The sequence below is a fragment of the Pomacea canaliculata genome, linkage group LG3, assembly GCF_003073045.1.
Source record: "Pomacea canaliculata isolate SZHN2017 linkage group LG3, ASM307304v1, whole genome shotgun sequence".
Lineage (NCBI taxonomy): Eukaryota > Metazoa > Mollusca > Gastropoda > Architaenioglossa > Ampullariidae > Pomacea > Pomacea canaliculata.
In genome coordinates this window covers 5,861,895-5,889,241 of record NC_037592.1, presented here as the reverse complement: position 1 = coordinate 5,889,241, position 27,347 = coordinate 5,861,895, and the positions used below count along the sequence as shown (strand labels likewise).

At 39.5% G+C, this 27,347-nt stretch overlaps 1 protein-coding gene across 2 annotated transcripts in view; it reads left to right on the top strand.

Moving 5' to 3' along the window:
• The first annotated feature begins 301 nt into the window (after window positions 1-301).
• LOC112559287 (DNA-binding protein RFX6-like) overlaps window positions 302-27,347 on the top strand; it is a 64,957-nt gene continuing 37,911 nt past the window's right edge. The window contains exons 1-2 of one of the 2 annotated variants that reach the window (XM_025230399.1): window positions 302-596; window positions 27,120-27,321. In XM_025230399.1, coding sequence (XP_025086184.1) covers window positions 554-596; window positions 27,120-27,321 — 245 coding nt within the window. In that variant the 5' untranslated portion in view covers window positions 302-553. Of the gene's footprint in view, window positions 597-7,616; window positions 9,820-27,119; window positions 27,322-27,347 lie in introns of those variants that run through there. The other variant, XM_025230398.1, reaches the window with a different exon arrangement.

Genomic DNA, 27,347 nt, shown 5'->3' with positions numbered 1-27,347 from the left:
TTCCATTAGCTGGGATGTCATAAGTTCAGAGTAGGAGCGTTTACAGCAACTCAGACATGTGAGAGCCTCCTAGTTTATGAATATTCATACCTGATGTTGCCACACACGCATTTCACACTTGGCTCTGCCCAGTTACTTTCTGCGAATGAAATTTATTTTATCTCCGATGTTGCCTCCGCCCATCAGGACGATTGCTTTCGTATTTGCTTTTGAATCTCCTTCTCCTTCATCTTGAACCTGAATATTCTAGGTGTCCTCCTTCGAGCCCCCTCCATCTCCCTCCCCTTGCATCTCCCAATCTCCTCCTTTTCTCTCTCTCAATCCCATTATCTTCATTCTGTATCATACTTATCTCTCCTCCACCGGAAAGTCAGGGTTAAACTCTTCAGTTGAAAACCCGAGTGAAGTTAGGCAAACAGAATTCACAGAAGACGGAGAGTATATCAAGTTTTCATAAGGCGGGTGGCTTTGACATCATCTCTACGCAGTTTATACGGGTGGCTTCGTGTTCAGTTTTCCTTCTTCTAGACACCAGCATAAATATGAACACCTCATGGCATACATGACCGGATTTTCTTTCTCTGGCATCGTACAAGGTAAACAAAAACATCACTGCTGATTACTTTCAGTCTGAGGTTAATGGTAGTGGAGACCAATATCATCAGGCTTTTTGATAGAAGGCTTTAATATTAATTTTAATTGTAAACCGTAAAATTAGTCTCATTTTTACGGTAGACTATAACAGTTATAGAACATTTACAGAAGCTAGAAGAAACAATACAAGCAGTTCAACTTTTAACATTACACAACTTTTTATAACATTTGTAACACACATATATATATATCCTTTATAATGATTAGTTTCTTTAGTTCTTCACCTGTTTTGCCTAGACTCCACAGGATCAGTTTTTCACTTGTGTTTAAAAAAATCATTGATCATTCGTCAGATTCGATGATCCTAGCCAGATCGCAGAATTAGAAGAGCAAAGATGTGGAAAATGTTTGAAATCTTCATTAGTATCCAACATTTTTAAAAGACAGATTACATTCACTTTTACTAACGCACTCTTTGAATGATCAACGTCCATCAGAGATAACGACAAGAATGGATGAGGTATGTATGTCTGAGTTTGCGTGTACGTGTGCGCGCTCGCGCAATTCTCAATATTGTCACAAGGCATGCACCACTCTGCTCGGTATATGTTATGTTGGTTGTTTTATTAAGAAATGACTTTTGCATAGTATAACATGTCTTCAAGTTTCCAGTATCTTTTTTTTAGACGCAATGTCTATAACTAAGGGCAAGATATCTCACTTTAATCTCAAAAGTCATCCCCTACACCTTTTTATTCGATCGCTCTTTCCTGGGGAGCACTGGGGATAAAGGCGGGATGGGATTTTGTTTTTAAGGGATGTGCTGCTGCTTCCTATTTTGACTTTTCCAACCTTCTATAGAGTCATGTATTCATTACCGAAAACTAAGTCGACTGGAAAAGGTTCACTGCGGTACAAGGGTATCGAACAGGTGTTCATTTAGGTTGACACGCCAGTGCTCTAATGTTTCGGATATTGGCTTAACTATCTTTTTTTCTCCTCAGCCTGTGATATAAACTACATGAAAAGGGCGTTCAGAAAATACTTGCAAGTGAACTGAATAGCATCACAACAAACAAGAGAGAGAGATTGAGAATCGTATCAGAATTCGTTAAAATCTCTTTTATTCTTTCATTAACATTCTTTTATTCACAGTACAATACGTATTTGCAATATGGGTCAGCTTTAGAAAGGGACACATCTGTTCTTTCATGCTTGATATTTTTACCAACCAATGTAAAATTTAGTAAGTATTCTAGTTAAAGGTCTACTAGTACAAACCTCTTTCCCTATTTGGTAGACCATCAGTCCAAGATACTAGTACCTTAACCTGGGTCAGTAATACAGCTGAATGTACAGCATGACAACATCACTAAGCACAGTACGAAGTTACAATAAGACATACAGATGATACAAGGATACCTCTACATACATACAGGTGATACAGGTGATACAGGTGATACAAGGCTACGTGTACAATGTCAAGGTCTCAGCCAGTCTGAGAGAGATGAAACTATACTGTAATTAGATAATGTCACGGACCGGTCCGTGCCTCCGTGTTTTTCAGATTTTTTTTAACCCCTTAGCGACTTACGGACTGCAAGTGTAGATTAAATGTATGGGAAAATAAATGAGAACATCAGATGGGAAAGGGTTAACGTGACGGGTAGTGTTTGGTGAGCCCGGTTGAGCAGTAGATTTTTGGTGGGAACGGGGTAGAAAATTTGCACAAGCCTCAATACTCAACTGGTCGACAGAGAGGTGGCCCCTGCCTTTAACCCTTGACTTGCAAGGCCAAGCCTTGAATGTGTTCTACGCTTTGAGTCTCAAGAGAGAAATCAGTTATGAGATAAAAAAGGAACTAGCATTGAATTGTCAGCATACAGAAGAAGAATACAGAGAAAAATTAGAACTGTACGGCCTCATGCTACAGAATCCATGAAGGCCTTCTTGGAAAGAATGTCCAACCTCAAATGTCTGAAGAAAAATCTTGAAAATATTATCACAAGACTGAAATCTCTGGAAGGAAACATTGAAGCAGAAAGCGTGGCTCATCGGGAAACTAAATTTGACTTAGAAATCGTCTAGCTGCGTGTTAGAAGCCTGGAAAAAACTCTAGAAGAGGAGATAGCCAACAGCAAGTATTACGGAGCAACGGAAGGTTTGACAAAACAATTCAGAGAACTCGGACAAAAATACGATGAGAGAAAAACAAGGAAAGTGCTTCTGAGAACGAGGCGTCAGTTGGGAGAAAAGAAAAGAAGAAAAGGGCCATTGGCATCTTGTTTTAACTTATTTGTTTTTCGTTGTTTTATAATTACATGTTCATATCTGACAAATCATATTCCCCATATCAAAATCCTTTAAAACATTTTCCGAATACGCGACTTTAGTACTTGCGGCTGATGTGTGAAATATCTACAGACTGGGAAAAAAGTAGATAGACAGGTGGATGATTCTTTTTTAAATGACACCTTTCATGATGATTGTTAGTTAACCGCAGTGACACCAGATAATCCAAAATGCACCCACAACAAGCGAGAAAATAAACAAGTAAACAATCAAAAAAATAAACAAATAAACAAGCAAACATTACTTGTCATTTTTCTCCCCCCACAAAGCAGTGCCGACAAGGGGACAACACTGAGATTACAAGCGCACACAACAAAGCTTTACTTTCCGCGGCCAGGTGTGGGATTAAAGGGAGTTAATCTTCAGACTCACGAGTCTTGTCCCCTCACGCGCCGCAATCATGCTGATCCCAGACGACTGCTTCGTGGTCTTGTGTTCGTGCCTGTCCACTAAGCCTGGGGTTCCCTCGACCTGATGGATGGCAACACCTCTGGGGCCGGGAGAAAATACATCACTTGTCCCCCAAGCATTCTCTCACACCTTGGCGAAAGTTGGGATTTGCTGTGGCTGATATTGTCAAAGCCTTCGATGTGTGACTCATCCACCTTCTACCTGTTTGGGATTGTTTACTTAGCACCGACTTTTCTAGTTTCGCCTTCTGGGTACCACTGTTCTGCCATTTAATCAGTAGGTGCTGCTCATGTCGGAATTTCACTCACAAGTCGTGTCGACTGGTGTGAAGTAGTATTTGATTGTTGAGAGAGTTGTTTGGTTAAATTGTCTCACCATTGATACAGTTTAAATTAAATCTTTCTCAGTCTCTCATTCTATGCCAGTTTTTTGTTTGTTTATTGATGCTATTTTTTTTATTCCTTTATTTGTTAATTTGTTTTAATGTTATGTTGATCTCTTTCATATTGTTTTTATGATTATGTTTTTGTTCGTTTAAAAAATCCATTCCTTCTTGCTGTATTCATTAATTTTTTTGGCTTTGTTTCACAATTTTTGTCCTTACTTTCTGAGTTGTTTGTTTTTTGTGTATTCTTCATCATTCCTTTCTGCATCTTTTGAATCCTCGCTGCTCCTAAAAGTGTATTTATTATTTTGACATTATTTATTTAGTATTCAATACGGAAATAAAATTACCTCCGTTTGTCTGTATCATGAGCGACTTTTTAAACATTTTGTTTATACATAAGCTAAAATTATTTAAAAAAGCAGTAGTACAAATAATATAAGTGATCGGAAATTCTGAGGTGCGAACATTTTTATCGGAAAATATTGTGTTTTCAAGCTGCTGGTGTGACCCCATGTTGAACTCGCGGATTTCTTATGTCACTAATGACTACCAGGCATGCGCACATCTGGCTGCCAACACTTCCTGACCAAGCGGTCTGTGATTGGTCAGATCGATGGTCGGACTTTGCAGATCATTTATTAGGTCTGTGTGCGAGGGTTCGCTGTGCAAGTCACGTGACTAGAGCAGCTATTAGACGCGACCTGTAGGGGTCACAGTCGGTCTTTGGTGTGGATGGCGACATTATACAACAGAGAACTGTGTGTTTGGTGTGTACGCTGTGTGTGCGTGTGTGTACTTGTGTGCACGTGTGCGTGTATGTGTGCGTGTGTATGTACTTGTGTGTGTACGTGTCTGTACGTGTGTGTGTGTGATCTGCCCTGCTATCAGCCGGCGCCAGGGAGCGTGACAATAAAAGCGATGACAGCGGCTGTGAATTAAGAAACACACTCGATCAGTCTCGTGCCCATGACCATGGAGTAAATTTAAGTAACATAAATTGGTCAAGCTCATGATCAGTGTGGGAATTTACGGAATACAGAGCGGTAAAATAAACAAATAAAATACAAATTGATTAGAGTTCTCAATGAGTCAAACTTATGAGCATTTATTACAAAATGTAAATGGATATGTCACTGCACTAGTACCAGAAACACATCCAGTGACAACTAACTACACAATCATTAACATATAATTGTACAGTATATTCCCGAACGAAAGGAGGGAAAATATTGTGAATGGGGAAGCTAGACAGAGAGAGAAGAGAGAGACTGTGAAAGGGCAGAGGTCAGAAGGAGGTAACAGGAGAATATGTTGACCGGGGAAAGTTTTAATGTTTTCTGTTTCTTGGTTTATGAATTGAGAGATCACTTTCACATCTTTTTTCAGTTCGTACTGCCGATGAGTGAGATAAGTGTGGACTGTCAGCTTGTATCACGATCAGTAGCATGCATGGGAAAAGAAAAGAAAATATCTGAAACATATATATCAGAACTTTTTCTATACGTTCACAGGCCATAGGTCACCGAATATTTCCGGAAAAGCTCGAACTGAAATGAAGCATCGAAAGCTAGCCCAGTGTCTGTTTAAATGAGATTATAGCAATCGGCTACATTGCTTTCAGTTGTAGTTAACCCTGATGAAATGCAAATCTGATTGGTTTTAGCAAAAGATCTCTCAAATCTGCGATTTTCATTTTTATATTTGGATATCCTTTGTGTCGCACAGGTAAATACAGGTTAGCTTAAAAGCGCGGTTTCTGATAATTGGTAAACATCTTGCTTTACACACAAATTGTAGACACAAGTCTTGGTCGTGGCTGAAATTTAATTTATGAAATGAAATTAAAAAAATGTTAACATTATTCACAGAAAGCTATGCCCCTATAAATCCACATTGCAATTCATTTGTTATCTTATCAATAAATCAGCGTTGAGTCTTACCTGGCCACTAAACAATTAATAAATTTAATGGTACATCGCCGACACTAACAAAACAGGCGAGCTGACGACGACAAATAAAATAATTATCTACAAAAACTGCATACAATAACCTCTACATTTATTGCCAAATGCTGTATCATTCTTTAAACAAAAAAAATATATTTAAAATGTGGCTATTAAATCATCATCGTCGCCGTCGCCTTTATCACCATCATAACATTAAAAACTTCAAAGACAGTCGAAGAGACATAAATAGTAATTAATATTGATAGTAAGAGATTGAAAAAAAAAAAACAGCAAGAGCAAAATATATTAAATTTAAAAAATGTTTTTTGTAGGCTTCCAGAGTGTCTCTGAAGTATCGTTCTGTGCATTGAACCAGTTTTACTTGTTACTGAAAATAACCGCTTGACAGTATGTGGAAACTAATGCGGCTTCAGTTAGAGTTCAAATATATCTAGATGAGCTTCTCTTAATTAGCATTGTTATATCTCTCGCATTTGTCCCAGTGTGACTTCAGTCACATTCCATTAGTCATTATTAAATACACATTCCAGCTCCATGCTGAATGAAAAAGCAGAAGCTATACTATTGCAAAAACCAAAAAAGTTGTAATAATCGACTATTTTAACTATTTGTCTTTGAAGTATTACTTTTTGATAACATACTGTTGTACTTTTATTGTCAGAACACATTCGCGAAATACTATTTTTTTTATCTTAAGTTTTTAATTGAGATAGTTAAAATTTGTCTACATGGCTCGAGTCGCATTGCTGTAATAACACTTGTTAGTATTTTAAAAATACTTCTCTGTCATTTGACTTTTCTATCGTAAACAAGCGATTCTCCTAGTCTACTGTCATCTCGTGAACAAAGAACTTACAGCTAGAGGGCGCTCTCACTCTAGCTGCCATCTTGAAGCATTGTGAGGCAAGACTAATCAGCTCTGGAGAGTTAAGGGATGTCTTTCTGGAGATTGTTGTTGTTGTTTAAAATTAAACCCATCTTACCATACAGTTGCTGAAACGGAAATAAAGTAGCGATGTGAAAATGTTTTATATTTAGTGACACTGTCGAGAACAACAATAAGACAGAGATGTCCAGTATTGCTTACAACAATTAATATTGATATAAGCAAGAATTGAAACAAATTTAAAGTGCTGTTCAAAATTGAGGTAACAAAACTTTAATAAGATTTGCTTTCATTTTATTTTTATGTCATTCGCTTTTTCTTTATTTCATTTACTGTATTACTAATGCTGCGGCTGCTCCTTTCGCAAAAGCTTAGAGGTTGGTAACAAATATTTAGTTACAGCATACACATAAATACACAGGTACATCAGAAAATGCTAAGAAATAGACGGGATAGAGAGAAATAACTTTTTAATGAGTGTCCGCCAGTTTGTGTTACGACAATAAGAAGTTTGGTCTCAGTTTCTAGAGAAGATGTGACTTTAATTTCAATATAATTAAAAATAATCGAAAAGTTTTTGCTATATTTTATATTTCAGGATGCAGATATCTCGTAAAATTGACCTTGGTTTGAAAAACATACTTCACTTATGTTCATGGAATTTAAAAAATATGAGCAGGTTATTGTACGGACATCTCAGGGAGGTCACAGGTCATTAACGAGTCTCCCTACCGTTGGTGTGTAACTTCTAAGGTTTGGTGTTTCTTTTTTTGTATTTTAATTAAGAACCCTTTGGGTCGCTGTTCGTTTATCAGGCACGGAGAATTCTGATTAATCTAAACGAACGCTTCTTTCCTTAATAGAGCCGTTTCTCTAGTTGGACATTATTACAGCACTTTGCTTCGTCATATCTCCAATTCATCGACCACCCGTTATCAAGACAATCACGTGACCCAACGAAACAGCCAATGTGAAGCGTTGGAGGTAACAACCCTCACACACTGGAGTAGCAGACCACTCTCTCAAACGTTGAGTCGCACTCCCCAGTATCAATACATCATTTCTACCCGAACTCGTGCAGGGAGCGGGTGCACACATGTGGCACGTTTTACCTGGGGCCGGTCTTCGCGGGGGCAAAAGCTCATAGGTGGAGTAGATATCTCACCCGTTTGCGTCTTATCTCTCGCACAAACCCAGTCCGGCAAGCTGTAAAGCGTTTCATGAGACCCGTAGCCCAAGCCACCCGGGTGATTAGAGCGAAAAGGGGCTTCTACCCGCCTCTGCACTGACGCCTCCTACGGACCGCTGACGTGGGGTGGAGTGTTTGGGAGGCGCGTGTATGTTTAGTAACAAAGTGATCCGAGAACAGTCATACCGGGTGCAGGAGAACCTAACCCGAGTGTTAAAGTTCTGAGGACCACCACCACTACAACCACCACCACCGACACCACCATATCAGCTGTGCTCCTCAAAGTTCATCTTCTCTCAGCCCACTGGACCTCATCATATGTGTCGTCAAGCGAGGAAAACAAAAGGACAGGTGGCGATAGAAGGAAAGTGAGGTGTGATATTTATTATGGAGCTCTCAGACGGATAGAGTGACATGCTCAAGCGACTTGACCTATATGCGCATTGGGGACACTTCGCAGCATGGGTGAGACATGTTGGACAACACAGTCTACAGCAGGCGATGTAAGACAGTTGTCGACTGGCAACCGTCTGGTCTAGGTGATTCGTCCGTCCACAAGACACCTGCAGGTGAACACGCCGGTTCCAGAAGCGGCTTTCCCGCTGCCGGGGACTTGGAGTAACCTTTTCCTTCACTTGTAGTGCTTGCCTGTGGCAAATACAACCTCAGAATGGGACAGGTAATTTACAGCTACAGTATTTCGCCGTCGTGAAACAAGGCTTTGGGATTATAAACACAATTAGCGCTCCCCGAGATCGAGGTGGCATGGACATTTTGTTGCCCATGAACAGAGCTCACCTAAAAATTACTTTTGCTTCGTTCTCCTGTTCAGGGAGCAGCATAATAGTCAAGATCCTTTGAAAGAGATAATATTCTATATGGTCATCTATATGTTTAAGAGAAAACTGTGTTGTTCTGAAAAAATAGTCCTTTGCTGGAGCTTGTCAACAGATATTTTGTCCTGCAAAGGTGTTTGATGCTGAGTCAAACAAAATGTGAGATAAGGGATTATGTTTGTGTTAGGTATTTTCCAGCAGTGAATTCAGTCATGAAATTCTCAGAAAGTAATTATTTATAAAAATAAACTTATCACTGAAGTACATAAGTGTACAAAGTGTCTACATGGACATTTATTTGTCGCATTACAAAGCAAACGGAATAGGTGTGACTATCATAGTCACCAAATCCGACAGGATAATATTTGTGTCCATTTCTTACATCAAATAGTTAATTAATACATTCATTACTGGTATCTGATATTGACAATGTCTTCAAACAGTCGACTGTGTACACAGGCAGGCTCCAAGTGAATCATCCTTCGTCATGTTTATTTTGTAGCTTTTACTTAAAAAGTGCAAAATATCAGTGAGAGGAATACAGGACAAAAGCACCGACAGCATCAATGTGATTCTTGTACACATCAGACTGTTTCAACCCCAGCTTATTTAAAATAACTGATAAACTATGTCTAGGATTCCCCTCGAGATAAAACAAACTTAAATACATCTATTAAACTGTCGATGATCGCCATAACCAAAGATGGATGTAGGAGAGCAAAGATCCATCTGAAAGAGCGAACATGATGTCAGTGTGGGCCTAGTCCTCAGAAGAAAAGAAAACATCGGAGGTTTGAGATCACTTGCACTCTAAGTACGAGGTAACTTCCGCTTCCGCTAGGACCGCACAGAAGCATTTCTTGCTCTCCAAGAGAAAGAAAGGACAATCTGCTTACGAGCTTGTCAAACGTGTACGGACCGTTTGCGAACACGACTACCGGAGCTCGTTATCGACACTCTACCCCCCGGCGACAAGCCTCTGTTGCGACAGTGAGAAGCAAGGCACCGAGTGGCAGTCCCAGGATTGTTTCTGCTCCAAGAAGAAAAGGAAGCGACCATGCCGACCCCGGCGAAACGGGCCAGACGGGAGGGAAGCGTTGAGACAGACCGCGAGTCCTCCTCGGAGGACACGACATCCCCGGGGGCCGACCGTGCGATCGGTCATGCGGCGAGTCGACGCTCCACTGGAAAGATTGGTAGGTCACACTTCATTTACCCCTGTCATGCCCTGCTTCCCTTGGTCATCCCCTTTTTTTCAGGCGGCGGAGTCTTTTGTTTTGAGATGTAAACACTTGGCAGGAGGACGTTCCCAGGTCTGTCCCTTAGTTTCCAGGTGCAGACTTTATTCCTTGAACCTTTAAGGTCGCTGAGGTTGTAATGTTATTTATTTATCTGACTAAAGTTTAGAACACGGCTGATGTGAGAAAGGTTTTTATTCTGCTTGGCAATGTCCTGAGGTTAATTCCTTGTGAAGAAGTCATTGGTTCAGTACCTTCCATCCAACGGTTAAATGATTTCACGTGACTGCTGCCTCACCTTTCTCTTATTCCTTGTTGCTGATGCAGAACTATGGCTGTCAAAGGAACATTTTGTTTACATAATAATTTTTTTAGTACACATTTTTCATCCTCGCCCCTATTTCAATGTATGTAGTGTAAAATTTTTCTTAAACTTAATTAATATTAACGGCGGGACAATCTTAGACATCTTTACAATTTTCATCCGTGTTTAGAATGTCACAAACAGAAGCAGCGTGATGATGATAATAACGATGATGATGATGATGATAAAAAAAAACTATGCAGTTGAGCATCTGCTCTAATGCACAAACGGCAAATGCATTTAAGCTTACATGCGTACACGTTTGTAGTTACAAGGTGGCGCTGTTGTTTAAATAACTTCAAAGAACATAAAAAAGAGACAAAATGAATCGTTCTTTGTGGTCGAAATTTGCATTCTTTTATTTTGTTTTGTCTTTTTTTTTCTCCTTCACCACTCTTCAAACGTTTATTTTTCTTTTATATGCAGAATGTGTGATTAGAGGTTAATAGAGGATACCTTTTAAGCGCAAATCATTGAAGAAATTAGAGCAATTCTTTTTTCACAGTATAACTTTTTTCTTTCTTTCTTTCTCTCTCTATGTATTTACAATCTTACTATGAGGTTTACTTTGAGGTTTAACGACTGAGCTAATATATTTTGCCAGTGTATTTTCCTGTTCACTTACCTGTATCTATTTGTAACTCTTGTAATTCTTTATTTTTATATCTCCTTATCTTTCTCCTTATTTCCGCTGTTATATGTCCTTTTTATTATTATACTATATTTTACATCTTTTCATTTTTTAAGAAATATTAAATTGTGGTTAATAACATTTTAAAATGATTGCTTAATGCTAGTGTTAAAAGTAAAGAAAAGTAACAGTAAACAGAATAAAATCTACCGATATTTTTTATTTCTTGAAAACAATTTGTCAAAATTTAACTAATATGCGTTGAATAGCAAGATTGTTAAATGAAAGCCCAGACCATGGTTTAAGAATTAATAATCTGTACATATTGATTTATGAGAAAAATGATTATTTTAAATATTATTATTTAATTTCACTTTTAAGGAACAAGGCAAACATACTTTTTCCTAGAATATGGACGAACAACTATTTCGTATTATTTAATTCTTTATTTTGACCCATTTTCCCCTTATCTATTTATTTTTAAATTTCCTGTCATCTTCCATGTACGTGCTCTTTATGTCTTGTAATAGCTGTGTGTCTGGCAATTTCTTTCTCTAATTATGTGTCTTGAAGCCAGTATATGGCCGTTCGAACGAGCACAAAAATATCTAAACCACTTTTAAGTCCGGAAACATAACATTGAATATGCTACTTTAGTAGCAAGTTAGTTACTGACGATAAGAGGTTTTCACTAGGCTGTATTAATTATAATAGCTAGATGTAAATAATAAATGTATAATTTTGTCTCAGTTATTTTTAAATGTTCATTACTTGAATATAAGCTTTTATAGTCTAGCAAGAAAAAAAATAATAACAAAGTAACATACAAGTGTTGACTGTCGAAAAGCTTCTCAACAAAATGCCACCCACAGACCAATAAAGGTTTTGACAAACAAACACCAGACATACAACCGACGAGCTTCATGACACATTCACAGCATACCAACTTCTTTTTGAAATCCTGTGAACTTTGACATCTCTACGTCCATCAAGGACACCACGGTTTGAGTAGCATGGGAAGGGGGAGAGTAGGGTGGGAGAAACCACCAGACAGGTTGAACAATTCTGGAGCAAAAGTAAGAGGCATGAAGGCAGGTAGAGCGTGCGACATCTTTAATTGTACCTGCAGGATTTGGGAGGGTGTGGAGGAGGGCTGGGAGGGAGGCATAGGGTGGGATCCCGTTATCTACCCGGTGTGGTCCCTCCCGAAGCACCGCTACTTGTCCATGAGTGGCTTGGCCAAACACGCGACCCTCGAGGTTCGACCACACAAGGGTTGGCGCTGTCATCTTGATTTCCTGTCTGCTCGTCTCGGGGGGCTACTTGTTCGGAAGCAAGGGCCAGGCGCTGCTTGTGCCACGTTTTGCAAATTAACTGAATGCAAAAGTCCACACTGGGACTGAGGGATCAGCCGGGCTCTAATGGACGGAACACAAATATTTCTCTTATAAGCTGAGGCCTACTTTTCAATGATATTCTGTCAGCAAGTTTTTCTTTCTTGCTAAGAAATCGTTGAAATTTCATATACTAGAATGTCCATAAAGTCCGTGAGCAATTTAAAATAATTCTATGTATTATATGTGATAAAAAGAATCAGTAAAACTAACAAGAAAAATAAATTCTTACGTTTTTTTATTGTTATTTTTAATTCTACCATCATTACTAATACAAACGGTAATACGATTCCATAGTCTCGGAAGATATTTTACGGCTGACTTTTGGTAATACCAGTAATCACATCAGGTATCTAGTCTGCAAGTCTTCTAAAGATGGAAATTTGATTGAATAAAGGCTAGTTTTCACATGTCCCTATAAGACAAAATACAATGGAGTCAAATTTAGGGAATGTAGAAGCCAAGAAAATGAATACACATCTTTCAGTCCATCTGTTAGGGAACTGGTCATGTAGAGGCTAACATGAAAAGCAGAGCAACTTTTTTAAACTTATGCTCAACTTTCTGTTTGTGGTTGTGCAGTGAAAGTTAATTAATAGCGATAATGAATACTATTTAGTACACACATACCTCCTTCCGATGGACGAGTTCATGGGATTTACAAAGTGTCTGCACACGTGTTAAACACACAGACAGGCTTGCACGTGCACAAATAAACGCATAAGCCCAAAAGAATGTTTACCACCCAAAGCTTTTTCATCGTTCATCCTTTGTAAATTCATAAAAAAATAATGTTGATACTTGTAGGCCTGACTTGTATACTGAGGTTCCTAAGATGCCGATGATGATTTTTCTTTTTATTGTATTGGTCCAAATAAGCATCAACAGTGGTCTATTCTTGGTTTGGATTCATTCATGTAGAATTCTCCAAAATCGTCCATACAGGCCGCAGTGAAGATTGACTGTCCTGGGTTCAGCTTTCGTCTCGGGCACGGTGTTTTTTCTCTGCGTATGACAGCTGGCTACCTTGCAGTTACATGATTTATTATTGTTATTATTGTTGTTTTTGTTAGTCCCTATTTAAAATTTTACGTTGCTATAAAAAAAACCTTATAGATTTACTGAAATCAGCGATTGGGTTGGCGGGCCGGAGCAAATGGTTTCTTGAATCCTATACAGGCCTGACCTTTCCCACCCTGATATGGAGTAAATAGAAATTAAAATAGGTTCAAGTACTAACAAAGAGTTAGAGAGAATAAGCTCAACTAGTCTATTTGAGGAGACCAGGACCACAAATACCATGGTTTGACTAATATTATGAACCAGGCTAGAAAATTAGTTGACATAGAGCTGTAGAGCCAAATTAATCAGTTAGGTTGACTATAGATAACGGATGGAGGCCAGGTATAATGCTCAACCATTGTGTACCTTTCATACAATGAGTTCTTTAAGTGAGACCATCGTAGTGACTATTTATTCAGTTTATCCTATTTCATATCAGCTATTTAGAAGTCATTAAATTCTTATATTTTTATGCCAAAGTTTTACCGAAATCATGAGGAACGTGGCATGTCTACATGGTATAGACAGGGCGCTAAGAAATTTTTATTATGAGTAGATTTTGCTTCGGTTATTTGTTAACAACCTCAAGTATGTTTGTAAACAAACTGGTGAAGATTTCAGTAAAAAAAGAATAGTCTGCAAAATTATAATTCAAGTATGGCGATTTTCATCTCTTCTTTTCTAACCCCCGTTTGAATGTGGATAAGCAGTAGTTGGGTGGAGATGAAGTTTTCAAACTGAATCCGTTGAATACTAGACGTTGAGAAAACCCAGTCTTGTGTTCATTTTAGGCAAGTATTGATCTCATCAATTTCGCCAGGTTTCACCTTATTTCTACCATAAAAGTACACATTTCTTGCCCAGCGAAATATTGAACAAATATATCACAGCTGGCACCAAATTTCGACCCGCTCTCGTAATAAGCTATTAATCTTTCATATGCATGAAGACCACGTCCACATGGCAGACTCTATGGCCCGCTGTTGACATCCAGTCTGATAATCATACAAGTTGTTTGCCGTTTGGTTTGGTTACATGCACCCGTAAAACACAGGCTGCTTTCACAAAAAAGTCCGAGTCTTGGGAAAGGTTATTACAACACCAACTGATGTTTCTGTACTCGATCTCCTCCCATATATAAAGGAGATGAGAGAAAAAACTAATTAAAGCCTCTGTTGGAGAGAAAGTAATCTTCATGGGATTTTACAGGTATTTTCGCTTGCAACACTTAATCAGGATTTGTCAGAACGGCATTTTTGTATCATTAATTCTTCTTTCCTTCATTTTTTTAACAAAAATTCCCGCACTTTCTCTCACCTCTACCTGCTATCTCCGCTTTTTCCTGTACGCGCAAAAGTCAACACGGTGTGATACTCATAACAATAAAATTATTATAATTATTGTAATTATTTAGTTAAATGTTCTCCTTTTTGTGTAAGGCACAATGGTTTTAGAGTTTCCAAGGGTTATTTCACACCGATGGAAAAAGTTAAAACGAATTCACGAAGAAAGGTAGAATTAAGAACAAGACTTTTGCACATTTCCTTTTAATAAAGTGTAAAATATTTAGTTTAGCTGTGTATACTATCATTTTCTTCACTGGGTCTGATTTTTGTAAAGACTTCATGTAAGGACATGTAGGAAGACTGGTGTTTAAACAAGTGAGAGAGGCTAAGTGAATGAGGAATCCGTGGGAAATAGCCGGTGGATGTTGCTGTGAAAGAAGAGGGACAAACAGGGCTTGGGAATCGTAAATGATGAGAAAAAATTATCAATAAATTAAAGTATGAAAATACTAAATGGCGATATGAAAAATAAGGTAAATGTCTGACGAATAGTAAGATCCACACAGACCCTACAGATACATATTCACAAACATTGACAGGAGGAGAGGAGAGAGGTGACAAACACTTACTCTCATCGTGTTACCTTATTGACTGGCTATAAATACTTTAGTTGATTTACTCAAATATTCAACGATCTGATGAGGTAACTTTCATCAAACATCTAGTAAAAAAGAATTTAAGAACAGATGACTCAGATCTACCCTGACACCCTTCTATCCTCCACCCGTCCCAGGTCCATCCCTGTCTCTATTTCAGCTGAGTACCCGTGACTTTGCGACATGTACCCGACATGAAACCTGCTCACATGGTGTTTGGACGCCCACCTGGCTTACTGCCTCGTCAATCAAACACGTGGGCCGCCGCTAAACACTGACCCATCATCGGTCAGATAAAGTGGAGGCCACTTAGGATGAACAGTGTCACCAGAAGGGTCGCATTTATTTTTAGCCTGGTGATGACTAGATGAACAGTGTTTTTACACATGTCTCACATCCAACTGATGTTTTAATCTTTGAAATAAGTAGAGAGAGGTTTTAGTTTCTGAACTAGTCTTTTTACTTTGGTTTTGTCCCCATCCCCAGCCTTATTCTTGTGTAAAGGGTTGCAATACTTGAAAGACAAATTACTGTAAAGGTTTTTCTCGGCAGATGGACTTACTTGGGTTTCTAACATCTACGGATATTTAGGCAAATGAAACATCAGCCTTCGACTTCAATGACAGAAATTCCTCTGATTTCAATGTAGCTACAATCCTAAAAATAAACGTATAACAGAACATCTTCAGATTTTATCTATCCACTTCAGAAGCACGATTTTGAACGAGACCTAGCCTTGCGGGACAATTTATTATTTATTTTTTATATTGGTTAATATTTCATTTCACGTGGTATCAGTCAGATAAAAGTACCTCTGTCTCTGCCGACAATTTTGCGAACCATACGTGAAAGGTGAAAAATAAGGCTACAAAAATCGAACAAAGGAATAGTTGCTAACTACTTTAATTGATTGCACTTTGCGACTTTTAAAGAAAGAAAGATGGTCCAGGGACTTAACATCAGCAGCAGATCATGATGTCAACACCATCCTCTCAACATGGTTACATGTACAGCAATGACGGGATGGTTGAGTTATTTTGAAGTTGAAGTTTTCCTAGTGTTCTCAAGATAACTTTGTTGACACAGTTGCTGACAAGGAAGACTGTGGACATCAGACGAGGCTAAAACGAGTTAACAAGTCGTGTGCCATTAATTTCTTTACCAAACAACAGTATCTTGTGGGTTAGTTAACTCGATGAGATTTAAAGAACTAAGGTGTTGACTCCCACTTTCTCTCGTGAGTTGCAATGTCTTTTTTTTTAATTTTTACAACTATTAACAGCATCAGCGTGACAGGGATGAGTAAGCATCAGTCGCATAAAATGTTGGGCGAGAAACATAGAAGACACGAAGGAAAGGTAGTCGACAAACAATGATAACAGAGGAAAGGGGGAAGGTCGTCAGGACAGAAACAAGTAGGAAGGCGGAAAAGGGAAAAAAAAGCGAGTCTGTTTATTGTCTTTATCACAGGGACGTTCCCCTCGGCCGTTGCAGCCGCTAAGTGGCATGTTTGGGTTGTTTGGCTCATGTCCCGTCCACTACCTTTCCCTGTGAGAATGTTTGTGACCAGGCTACACAGTCCCATGTAAAACGCGGTTTGGATACAGTTCGAGGACATTAATGAACTTGAACAACCGATGGCCGATACACAATGAACATAAGACCCTGGTGGTCAACTCTCGCAGATGGATCATCGCTTTTTTTAAAGTCTAGTTTAACTTTAGGTCATCTGTACTGCTGAGTTATATGCTATCATTATTTAATATTATGTCTTAGTTATTGCGCAGTGGTAGGGTGTTTATTTACGAGAATTTTAATTGTCTATATCTGTCTAAATGAGAGATTACTGTCATATATTGTTATTAGGTTGTCCTTATTACAAATATTGTGCTACGATATTTAACAAAAGGTTTAAATTTAATTTTCTAAGATATTTTATTATAACATCAGATTGCCAATAAAATTCTATGATAATTGAAAACACTTTAGGTCATTTGTATGCGAGCGGCTTAGAAAGATTTTTTTAAATAGAAAGCTACTAATCAAGAAAGTTCATTGTAAAACAACAGTTCCGTGACATTTTCCTACGGTCTGTAATAGAAAAATTTGTTATCAGCCCTCTGATCTTGGGGAAGAAATAAATTAGGCACAGACACTGGAGACCTCGTGCATGAAGCAGGAGAGGGGTCAAAGTGTGGAACTATAAAGAAGTCCAGCATCACTGAGGAAAGTCCCGAGTGTCTACACTTGTCATCCTCCTGCTTTGGTCCACGAAGTTGGCAAACACGATGACACGATCATTGACACCCGCATCATTCAGTGCGGGTGTCTGCTGGTGATGTTGTATATCACAAAACTCAGATCATTATTAAGGCTGTAACTGTTTGCTGGCGCGTGTTTCTTGTGCAGTTGACTGTTGAAATTTAAACTCTTATAAAAGGAAGGGAGGCAGAAATGGATAAAGGGAGACCAGAATCAGTACAAATAAAACAAACAGAAGTAATAAACACAAGCAAAACTTATTTGTAATCATCCTTTATTCTTTTTTAAACTTCCTTTCTCGTCTCTTCCTCTATTCTTCCGTCTGATTATTTATTAGTCTGTATGTCCGTAACTAATATTTATTTACCTGTTTTTTGTTATTTCACTTAATACCAGCTTCATACTACAGTTTACCAGAAAACTTCATTTTAAATTTCATTTCATATAAAAAAATCTAACAGCTAATCCTGCTTTCCTATCAATATTATCGTCTTCTTCTCTTCTCTTTCTTCTCGACGTGTTGTCGCCAACTGCATCCTGTTCGATGTAACACTTTGTGTACAATCGTGGTCCATCGCCATTGTTAGTTTGTTGTTAGTATGTCGGACTGAAGCTAGAGGTGGAAATGTTTGCCACAAGGTGGGGAAGGGACACTAATGTCTGCTCTCCTCACAACAGAGGAACGAAGGAGGAAAAGATCAGACATCACTATCCACCCATCTTGTCCACTTATGGATCTTCCTGCTTTTCTTATCCTTGAGAAGGGAAAACTGCACTTAGTTTTGAGAAAAGCAAACATTGACATTGATAATGAAAACTTCAGGGAAAATACCGGATAAGGATATATATGTAAAAGTAAAGAGCAATATTTATTTTGATTATCTTGAAAGAAACTTTTCTTTCACTCTTTCTTAAATACTTTTTTTGAACTATCGCTGTTGATACCAGTGACATGAAAGATAAATAAAAAAGAACTGATAAAGATATACCATAGTAAAATGTCCTCTTCCTCTCCAAGATTCAATATAATGACAAGCAGCCATGACTGTAGAGACATGATTCTCACGCACATCATCATCTGAACCCATTGTATCGGCAATGGCACGAAGACACACGCACACACTAACACACACACACACAAACACACACAGCTAGATGGTAAGTGGACAGGTGTGAGAGCGGATGTTACGCGCATGCGCAGACAAAGACTGATTAACACACCTTCAGACGCTCAAGAGTCTTGAAGATGCAGAGAACTCTTTCTCCGCCATTTTATTGCCCTTGTCAGCCAACAACTTGTATTTATTCTTTGTGTTTGCTTCCTTCCTGCGTGTATCTTCTGACAGTAGTCATTGGTTGTGGGGGATAAACATGATCTGTTAAAAATATGTAAAAATGAAAAAAAGGTTCATTAACTTCAGCTGATGTAGGGGCTCAGACACATGAGTAAATGAAGGGATGAAATCGTGGATTCCTTGACGGAATAAAAACAGAATTCACAGGAAGTCCCCGATCGTCAGTATTAGTGAAGAAGACCAGGGAAGAGGCAGGATGATGAGGACTTGAAGATGGGGGAGGAGAAGGGTTGATGAGGAGGATCTGTAGGTCATTGGCTGGTGGAATGAGATGATGTTTAGCTCAGGTTGAAAAGAACACTGACTCTAAGCAACGAGGTTCAGAGTGTTTGGCGTCCTGCAACATTATGGCACACACCTTTAAATGTGAACAAATTTTTAAATTGAATATTTCTTTCTTTCTTTCTTTCTTTCTTTCTTTCTTTCTTTCTTTCTTTCTTTCTTTCTTTCTTCAGCTTGTCGAGAATGCAAGGAGGCGTAAAGTCCCAATCATCGCATCTGCAACAGTAGACCAGGTAGACAAAGAAAGCAAACTGAGAGATATTAAATGGAGCGAATCACGCCTTACAGACACACGAACAAAACTGTTTCAGACATTCAGGGAAGCGAACCACATCGTTCAGTCAAGCAAAGAAAGCGGTTTGTCTAAGACATAGTCCCTTTCGATAATTGTACAAACTGACTTAAGATAATGTAAATAAAAGGAGACCTGGTGGCTCACGGTCTACTGAGATTGATTGCCTGTCAAAACAAATCAATCACTGCCCCACCCCCAGTGAAGTGGACGGTATTCGACTTTTTCTATCACTTCTACCTTGACAAACGACGAATAATGCTTTCAACACCATGCATTAGTTTTACTTTTTGAATCTCAGAAAGGGAATTCGTTCAGTTTTGTTTTGTTTTACTTCGTCAGAAGTGTGGCAACATTTTGCCGAGAACTTGGAAAACGTATCTAGAGAGTTTGGACAACACGTGGACCTGTGTGACGAGAGCTGCAGCTGCTGTTGGCGACACTTAAACCTCCAAACTGCTTCATATTCTCTTTATTTCCACATCGTGATTGATGACATTGATCAAAAACAACAGCTGTATATCGCTCCACAAAATACTTGAAACCCACAAGAGAAAAAAATGGGAAAATTATGTACCTCCAATCGTGAAGAGCTCTTCATACTCAAAGTTATTGATGGACGTCAGTAGATGGAGAGAAAAGCTACTTGATAATACACAACCGCTCGTTAACATCATTAACATCGTAAAAACATTCTGTTGCAGTCATCTCCATGTTTTACTACCTTTCAGTGAGGTAGACTTCTCGACATAAAATGTTTGACAGAGTTTTTCGAGGTTCAGTTCAACGGAAATCTTTTCACTTCTTTGTTACCAGAGAGCTCTAGTGTCTGGGACTTTAATAACTAAAAAGGCTGTTGTAAAAAATGAGCAATGTTTTATGAATGCTTATAAAGTGTGGTCAATAGACTCATATATTAATTAAGTTATATTGTGCTCTATATATTAAAACATATTTCTGACATAAGTACTGTAACACGACGCTGTTAAAACTGATAAATCATCAGTTCGCTTGATACTGTACTTGGATGCAGTCAATACAAAAAAATTTTAAAACTCTTTTTTGAGTGCAACAGCTTGCTGTTTGACTAATAATATATTTGACATAGCAATCAAAGAATATTGACTAAATTATAATACATAATAAAAAATCTTACTGATTTGCATAAATATTTTGCATATATTTCCTTGATATGTTTTTGTTTTGAGATTTTTACATCCAAATTATTAGTTAATGATCCGATCTGGACAACTCCTGCCTACTAAACAACTAATAATTGATTTGTTAGAAGAGGTAAATGCATCTGTAGAAGAAGCCTGCATCGCGCCTTACATATCTCGTCCCCTAGGTACGTTGAGCCACTTATGTTCGCTGACCCTACTGCCAGCAGGTTATGAGACTTGTTATTTTAATACTGTTGATGTGTTACAACCACGATGTCTTCTGTAAAGACACAATTAGCTACCTGTGGTTGCTGTTTCAGCGGAGAAAGGGGTGTGGAGAGAGTATATCGGGTACAGGTATGGCAACAGGGTGTGTGAAAAGCATATCGGGTACATGTAGCGTAACAGAATGTGGGAAGAGTATATCGGGTACAATTATGACAATCGCGTGTGGGGACTGCTGACGTCATTAACGTGCCGACACTTCTACAGAAACCTTCCCTTCCGTGCAAGCCAAGGTGTGTTTCCAATGGCTTCATCAGGACGATCCCTACTTCCTGCTGAAAGCAGCTCACATTGCACTGAATCTTCAGTTGCTGTCCTCTTTGTTCCGATATTTTTGTTATTGAAGCCGAGAATCTTCTAAAAGAATCAAAATATATTTTACTCTTAATACTCTTAAGAGGTATAAAGTCAAGTTCATTTTTTATCAAACCAAAGCCACCTACGGACAACTGGCAAATACTGATTGAAGATCTGTTAACTGTTTTAATTATTAATTTTTTGCCGATTTTCGCATTCACCGTGTGTGAGTGACTTCAGAGGAAGAGCAGTGGGTGGAAAGGATGCGACAGACATCTTTATTGTCTAATTTTGTTCGCAACAGACAGAAATCTTAGCTGATAGGGGGGTCTCATGAGTAGCAAATTAAACAGAATATGGTTATACCTAAACACTGATACAAATAAATAATCACACTGTCCCGAGCAATGACTATCAGAGGCACACACACACGAGGTATATTTATTAGTTTTGTTAAAGGTTGCTATGGCAGTTGGTATGATGGACCTGGCAAAAGCACTCTAGTTGGTTACCAGTTGTTTTCCTCTTCAGCCAGAGAGTAGGTGATGTAACAGGTGATAATGATAATGCCGACATCTCACAGCCCTGGTGTACAGAACCCTTAGCAGTCATTGTGGAATGTGGTCTTGAAGGCAATGATGTGGCTGTTGAAGACTGTTTCATGCTACATTAACAAAGTCTTCATTTGGAGTTCGCCTCACACTCCAGAATCCCCGTAACCAGCGATTCAAACCAGAAGTGAGCAAACAACTGAAGGGGTATGATACCCAGGGGTTTGTCCCTCCCATCGGAACCGCGGTGTCTGCCCTTTACAGTCTTACAAGTGGCTGACCACAACTCACCCCTGATAACTACCGACAGTCCCTTGGACTGTGAACGTTCCTTGGTCGAGAAGGACCCACCACCGGGACTTACACAGTCGCTAGTGGAGGGTCATTGCAGGGAACTATCATCCCTGGCGGTCGTCCTCCGACTGTGATTATGTCAACTACTATGACGATAAGAAACGGGCCCGCCCTCCCTGACCTGCGCGCTCGCCAATAAACCATAAATTAGGAACTGATATGAAGGAGGAAAAGCACGACTGTAATTTCATCCCTTCACAGTTTGGAGTAGGAGCGAAGTTTCAACTCGGACACTTACTGCGAAAGCAAACAGGCCACTTGCCGGTAGGATGAGTGCGAAAAGTAAGGGACGGAACTCTCAGCTAGGTGTCGCACTCTGTCATACTCGTGGCCTGCACGAGAGATGCTTCTCTAAGTTGAATGATGCTATGCTGTGCTGTAAACCTGGTTCATCAGGTACAAACTTTGTCCCCGAAGAGCAAAAGGTTGTGTCCTAGTGCCCTTGGCAGGAAATGTCCAAAGGAGGATTGATGTTAGAATATTTATGGTCTTGTTGAGGTGACCCGTATTTTGTAACCAATCTTGAAGTAGAAACGTCTTTGACCTTTGTTTTGTGTATTATCTAAACAGCATAGAGTCGTGCCTTATCAATTCTTGTTATTACTCTATATTTTTACATTATACCAACAGTGGTAAAATTGCTTGGTAAGGTTGCATAAAATAGTTTTTTTAGTGAACATTGAAAGTTGTTGACCAATCCATTTGAAATTTGGGATACTTCGGAGGCTTGATGGTTCGGCACTTTGTCCAGTTAAGAACCAACTTCAGGTAAGCGAAGGAGACACGAAAGCATGAATGTTAGTGGATGGTGTGATCACTTATTTTGTCAGCTTTTGATAAGCTAAACAACTCCGACAGCTGAACTGTGAATGTAAGTGAAGAAAAGCATCCCTCACACCTGCTACATTTCTCAGGTGGTGTTGGGACTTGTGAAGATATGTTCATGGAGACACCAACAAAACTTTTATTAAGATTTCACTCGTTTGTCTCTCTCTCTGTTGTCTTGTTTGACTATGTCAGCTTTTTGGCATATCTGTTCATCTACATCTTTCTCTTCACACACTTCCTGTCACAAACGGACACATACGTATTTTCCCACAATTTACCAATCCATTTCGGAGCTAATCCGCCTTTTGTGTTGTGGTGTCAAACCCGAGTACAGAAGCGTCCAGGCCGTCAACCACTGAGGTCCTCATTCTCAGTCACGATAGATATGTATGTACCCGGCAATCAGTTACCTGCAGGTTGTGCATGGCACCCACACTTGAGAGTATACACTAACACGAGAAAGCTTTTGCAATGAGTTTGACTTTTGCGGTCAGGGCTAAAAGGCAGTGGGTGTCTGGGGAATGTGAAAAACGGGGATGTAGGGACATTGGGGGAATGACCTCTCATTAAAGAGCATTGGCAATGGATGGCTTGTACATCTGGGTGGAATTTGAAAGGAGGGTAGTGGACATTAGACAGCCCTCACTTTCACACACGTTTCTACTTGTCTGTCGAGTGTGTGTGTGTGTGAGAGAGAGAGAACGAAAGAGAGACTTTTTATTGTTTTCAATGTTCCTACGACGTGAAGCACGGTGCAGGCCTGACCTGTATCCGTCGCTGATTTTTTGAAAAATACTTTTCCATATATTTAACAACCACCATTGTCAGTATTTAAATTCTTGAGCTTTGTAGTATTTAAGCAAAACATTAATCTTATTTTCCATTGGAAAAACACATCGTACTTTTACAAAATGTCGCCATGGAAACTTCGCGGACAATTTTCTGGGTTTGTTGATGGTGAGGCTCAGCTCACCTTTGAACTTTCTCAGAGCATGATGCCTCTGTTATTTATCATTAAAGGGTTTGGCTTCCCCAAGCCCCGGTCTCATCAGGTTAAGTTTCTTACACACACACACACGTCACGTCGTTGACCGTTATGAACTGTTTGATTACCGCTACGTCACCGTCACGTCTGGCGACTACGTCACGTGCTATCCTCAGATATTCGCGCTTTTTCATCCCGAGTAAGTTTGAAGAAACAAACAAACATCTCACGCTCCGCGAGGAAAAGTTCTGACGACTGACCAGACATTAAACAGCATATTATCTACATCACATCGCCTGTTCTGCCCCAGGACAGATAACGGGTACAAGGTTAGTAATTTCCACCTCGCAGATGATGGTGGAGGGGTGTCATATGCCAGTGTGTTTGCTCGTTACTCCCAGGCGCTGATAAGGGTATCCGCGTTAAGGGTATCCTTGATAAGGGGCATCACTGATGGGATTACTTGTGTAGCGCGGCCTATTCACCGCCAGGGGGACTAAAAGGGGCGAGGCGATGGAAGAGTTATCGATCTTTGCCAAGGAGTTGGATGCGAGGAGAGAGGACGAAAATATGAAATAAAGGAACAAGAGGATTGGTCGTGTTGTGTGTGACAGGGTGGAGACTGAGGGTGAAGTCAGGGTGAAGTGTGTCATCGATGTGTGAAAGTTGTGAATGGTGGAGGGCAAGAATTTGACAAGTATATGTAAACGTTGTGAAATGGAGGGAAAGTTCAGATCTTTGGCAACTTCGTGGATTTGATATTTTGACTGAATATACTTTCATACGAAGGAAATCATCTATGAAGAATAGAAAACACACACACACACACACACACACAGATGTTTAAGAGTAGGTACTTGAGTTAGTTTTGACAGTCACAAAAGTTGTCCTAAGCCCACAGGTCAACAGGGTTTCTCAGCAGCCGCACGGCAACATTGTATATAACCAGTCATCATACAACATTGATCATCGTAAATCACAACGGTCACAATTCCACGCCTATAAAATTATAGTATATCAACGGTACCATCTGTAAAAACAAGATGTCACAGTCGTGTCCACAATGTAGTCATACTAACATTTCAATAAAGCTTATCAGACCTTCCAAGTCAACATGGGGCCTGGTGCACGGAAATACTGAATAGTCAGCAAAAATATTTATGAAATATTAGGACCTTGGAGCACTTTTATATTTCTCTTTAGGGGTTTGTCTCTGACTTGTTGATATTTTTCACATTACTGTATGGGCATGTGTGCGCATGCGCGTGTGTATATGTGTGTGTTTGTCCACGTGAATGTTTTTGAATAAGAGAGGAGAGAAGAGAAGGTCCTAAGGTTACTGCCAGTATCCTTGAGATAGGGAACATTACATCCCTCTATTGTTTAACTCTCTGGTCTGTTGTTGTCTGTTTTGTCAATAGTTGTGTCTGTGTTTTGTCTGTTTTGTCCCTTTATCATCTCAATTGTCTCCGTCTTAAGCTTGCTATGTCTGTATTTACTCTTTAAATTTTTTTGATCACTTTTATATCTCCTTTGCCTGTGTGTTTGGTATGTTTTTATTTCAGTTTTAATGTATGTGTGTCGGGGTGAGTGGGTGTGTACTTGTGTTAGCAAACCGTTTCTATGGAGACGTGTTTTTCTACACACTTTACTTGTCTGCATTTTCGTTCATATTTGATTGAGAGAGAGAGAGAGAGAGAGAGAGAGACGGAAGGGATGAAAAATTAATATTCTTTATAATTAATTCTTAGTCTTGGCTTAGTTTTTGAACAAGAAGCAAGAGAAACAGAGAGTAAAAGTTACAGATAAATATAGAGCAGATTCGAACCACTGACTCACAAGACCAACAGCCGCAGTAACAAACAGTCTGTTGGACAACACTGAAAACAAAAAGAATAGAGAGACAGACACACAGCGAGACAGAGACGGTGCTTTGACACAACACTTCACTTTTATTCTCTCACTCCTGCCTCTCGTCACCAACTTTACTTCTCCCGCGATCTTCATTTATGGCTTCCGACATAACGCCTGTCTGTCTTGTTGACTGAGGAGCAGGCAAATGATCCGCAGGTGTTGGAGTGTGCCTCGTTTTGACATCGCTGCATGATATTTATCTGGCTGGAGTGCTTTCTGGCACTGTCAGTCTCTCGAAAACTGTTCACACCCTACAGTTATTGTTGTGGGCGCTCACAAAGAAGTCTTAGATCACCGGTGGGGTTGCGCGTCCCGTCTGCCAGGACCTGTAAATCTGTGGCGCTGCATGTCACTTCAACTGTAGTTTTACAAGTCGCTGTTCAACTTGTCGTAAAAGGTTAGAGTGTAGGAAGAAAAAAGACACACTTATTTTTTTTTTTTTTTTTTAGCGCCATCGATATTGGCGCATCATAAAGTGGAGTAAGATTGAAGAGCGCACTAAATTCTTCCAACTGTCCGATGGCAAAAGTCTGATGGCAGAATCAAAAACCAGAAGGCTTCCAGCTAAAGAGTTGGCTATTTTTATTTTCTTTGTCTTTTAGTTTATTTTCTTTCTTTTTTTATTCATTTTTATTGTCCTTTCCTCTTCTTCATTTTTTTTAAATTTTTTCTGTGCGTATTTTTTTGTTTCTTTGCTTCCTTCTCTCCTGTCACTACCTGAGACGTCTACAGTGCTTCCTGATCAACCTCTTCAGGAAGACAATGTCTTCATACTTCTTTCCAGACCCAAGTGTGGGGCCCGAGTCCTGCTTGCGCCGGTGTTGACACTGCAGGAGGGCTGGATTTATGATCTCGCGTTACCTGCAGAAGAAACATCTTCACCTGTCCTTGGCGACTCGGGACGAGCCGTGGTGAAGAGTATTATTTCCCTTGATTGCTGCCATAAAAGTGGACGTAGGCGAGGACCGGATGACGTGATTACGGCCCTTGACTGTGAGAGTACAGGACCGTACAGGATATAGAGTGTCTCTGAAAATCCAGAATATAAACTTTCAAAAACTGTATTTTAAGTACCTGTTTAATATTAATTGAACACATGTCCATCGCGAGCTCAAGAAAATAAATAAAATCATAGACTAACTCGTGCGAACACTCACTCCTAACACATTCAAACACATTTACACATGGAATGAAAGAAGATGTTAACAAAGTAACCAAGTACTAAATTGTGAGGAATAAATAAATAAATCTCATCAGACATTCTTTGTTACTTTATTTGCGGAATGTCTTGTTCCAGACCACGACACAGATGACAACAGCGCAGCCTTCTCGGACGAAGAGAGCGGTGGAGAAGAAGATGGTCACCTTGCGGGTAACGGATCGGCGTCCGAAGATGTCCAGCAACAGCAGCAGCAACAACAACAGCATCAGCAGCAGAAGAAGACTGTGGCGCAGATCATGCGAGATAAGAAAAAGCAGACGCAGCTAACGCTCCAATGGTAAGTACGAGGACAATGTCATGGAT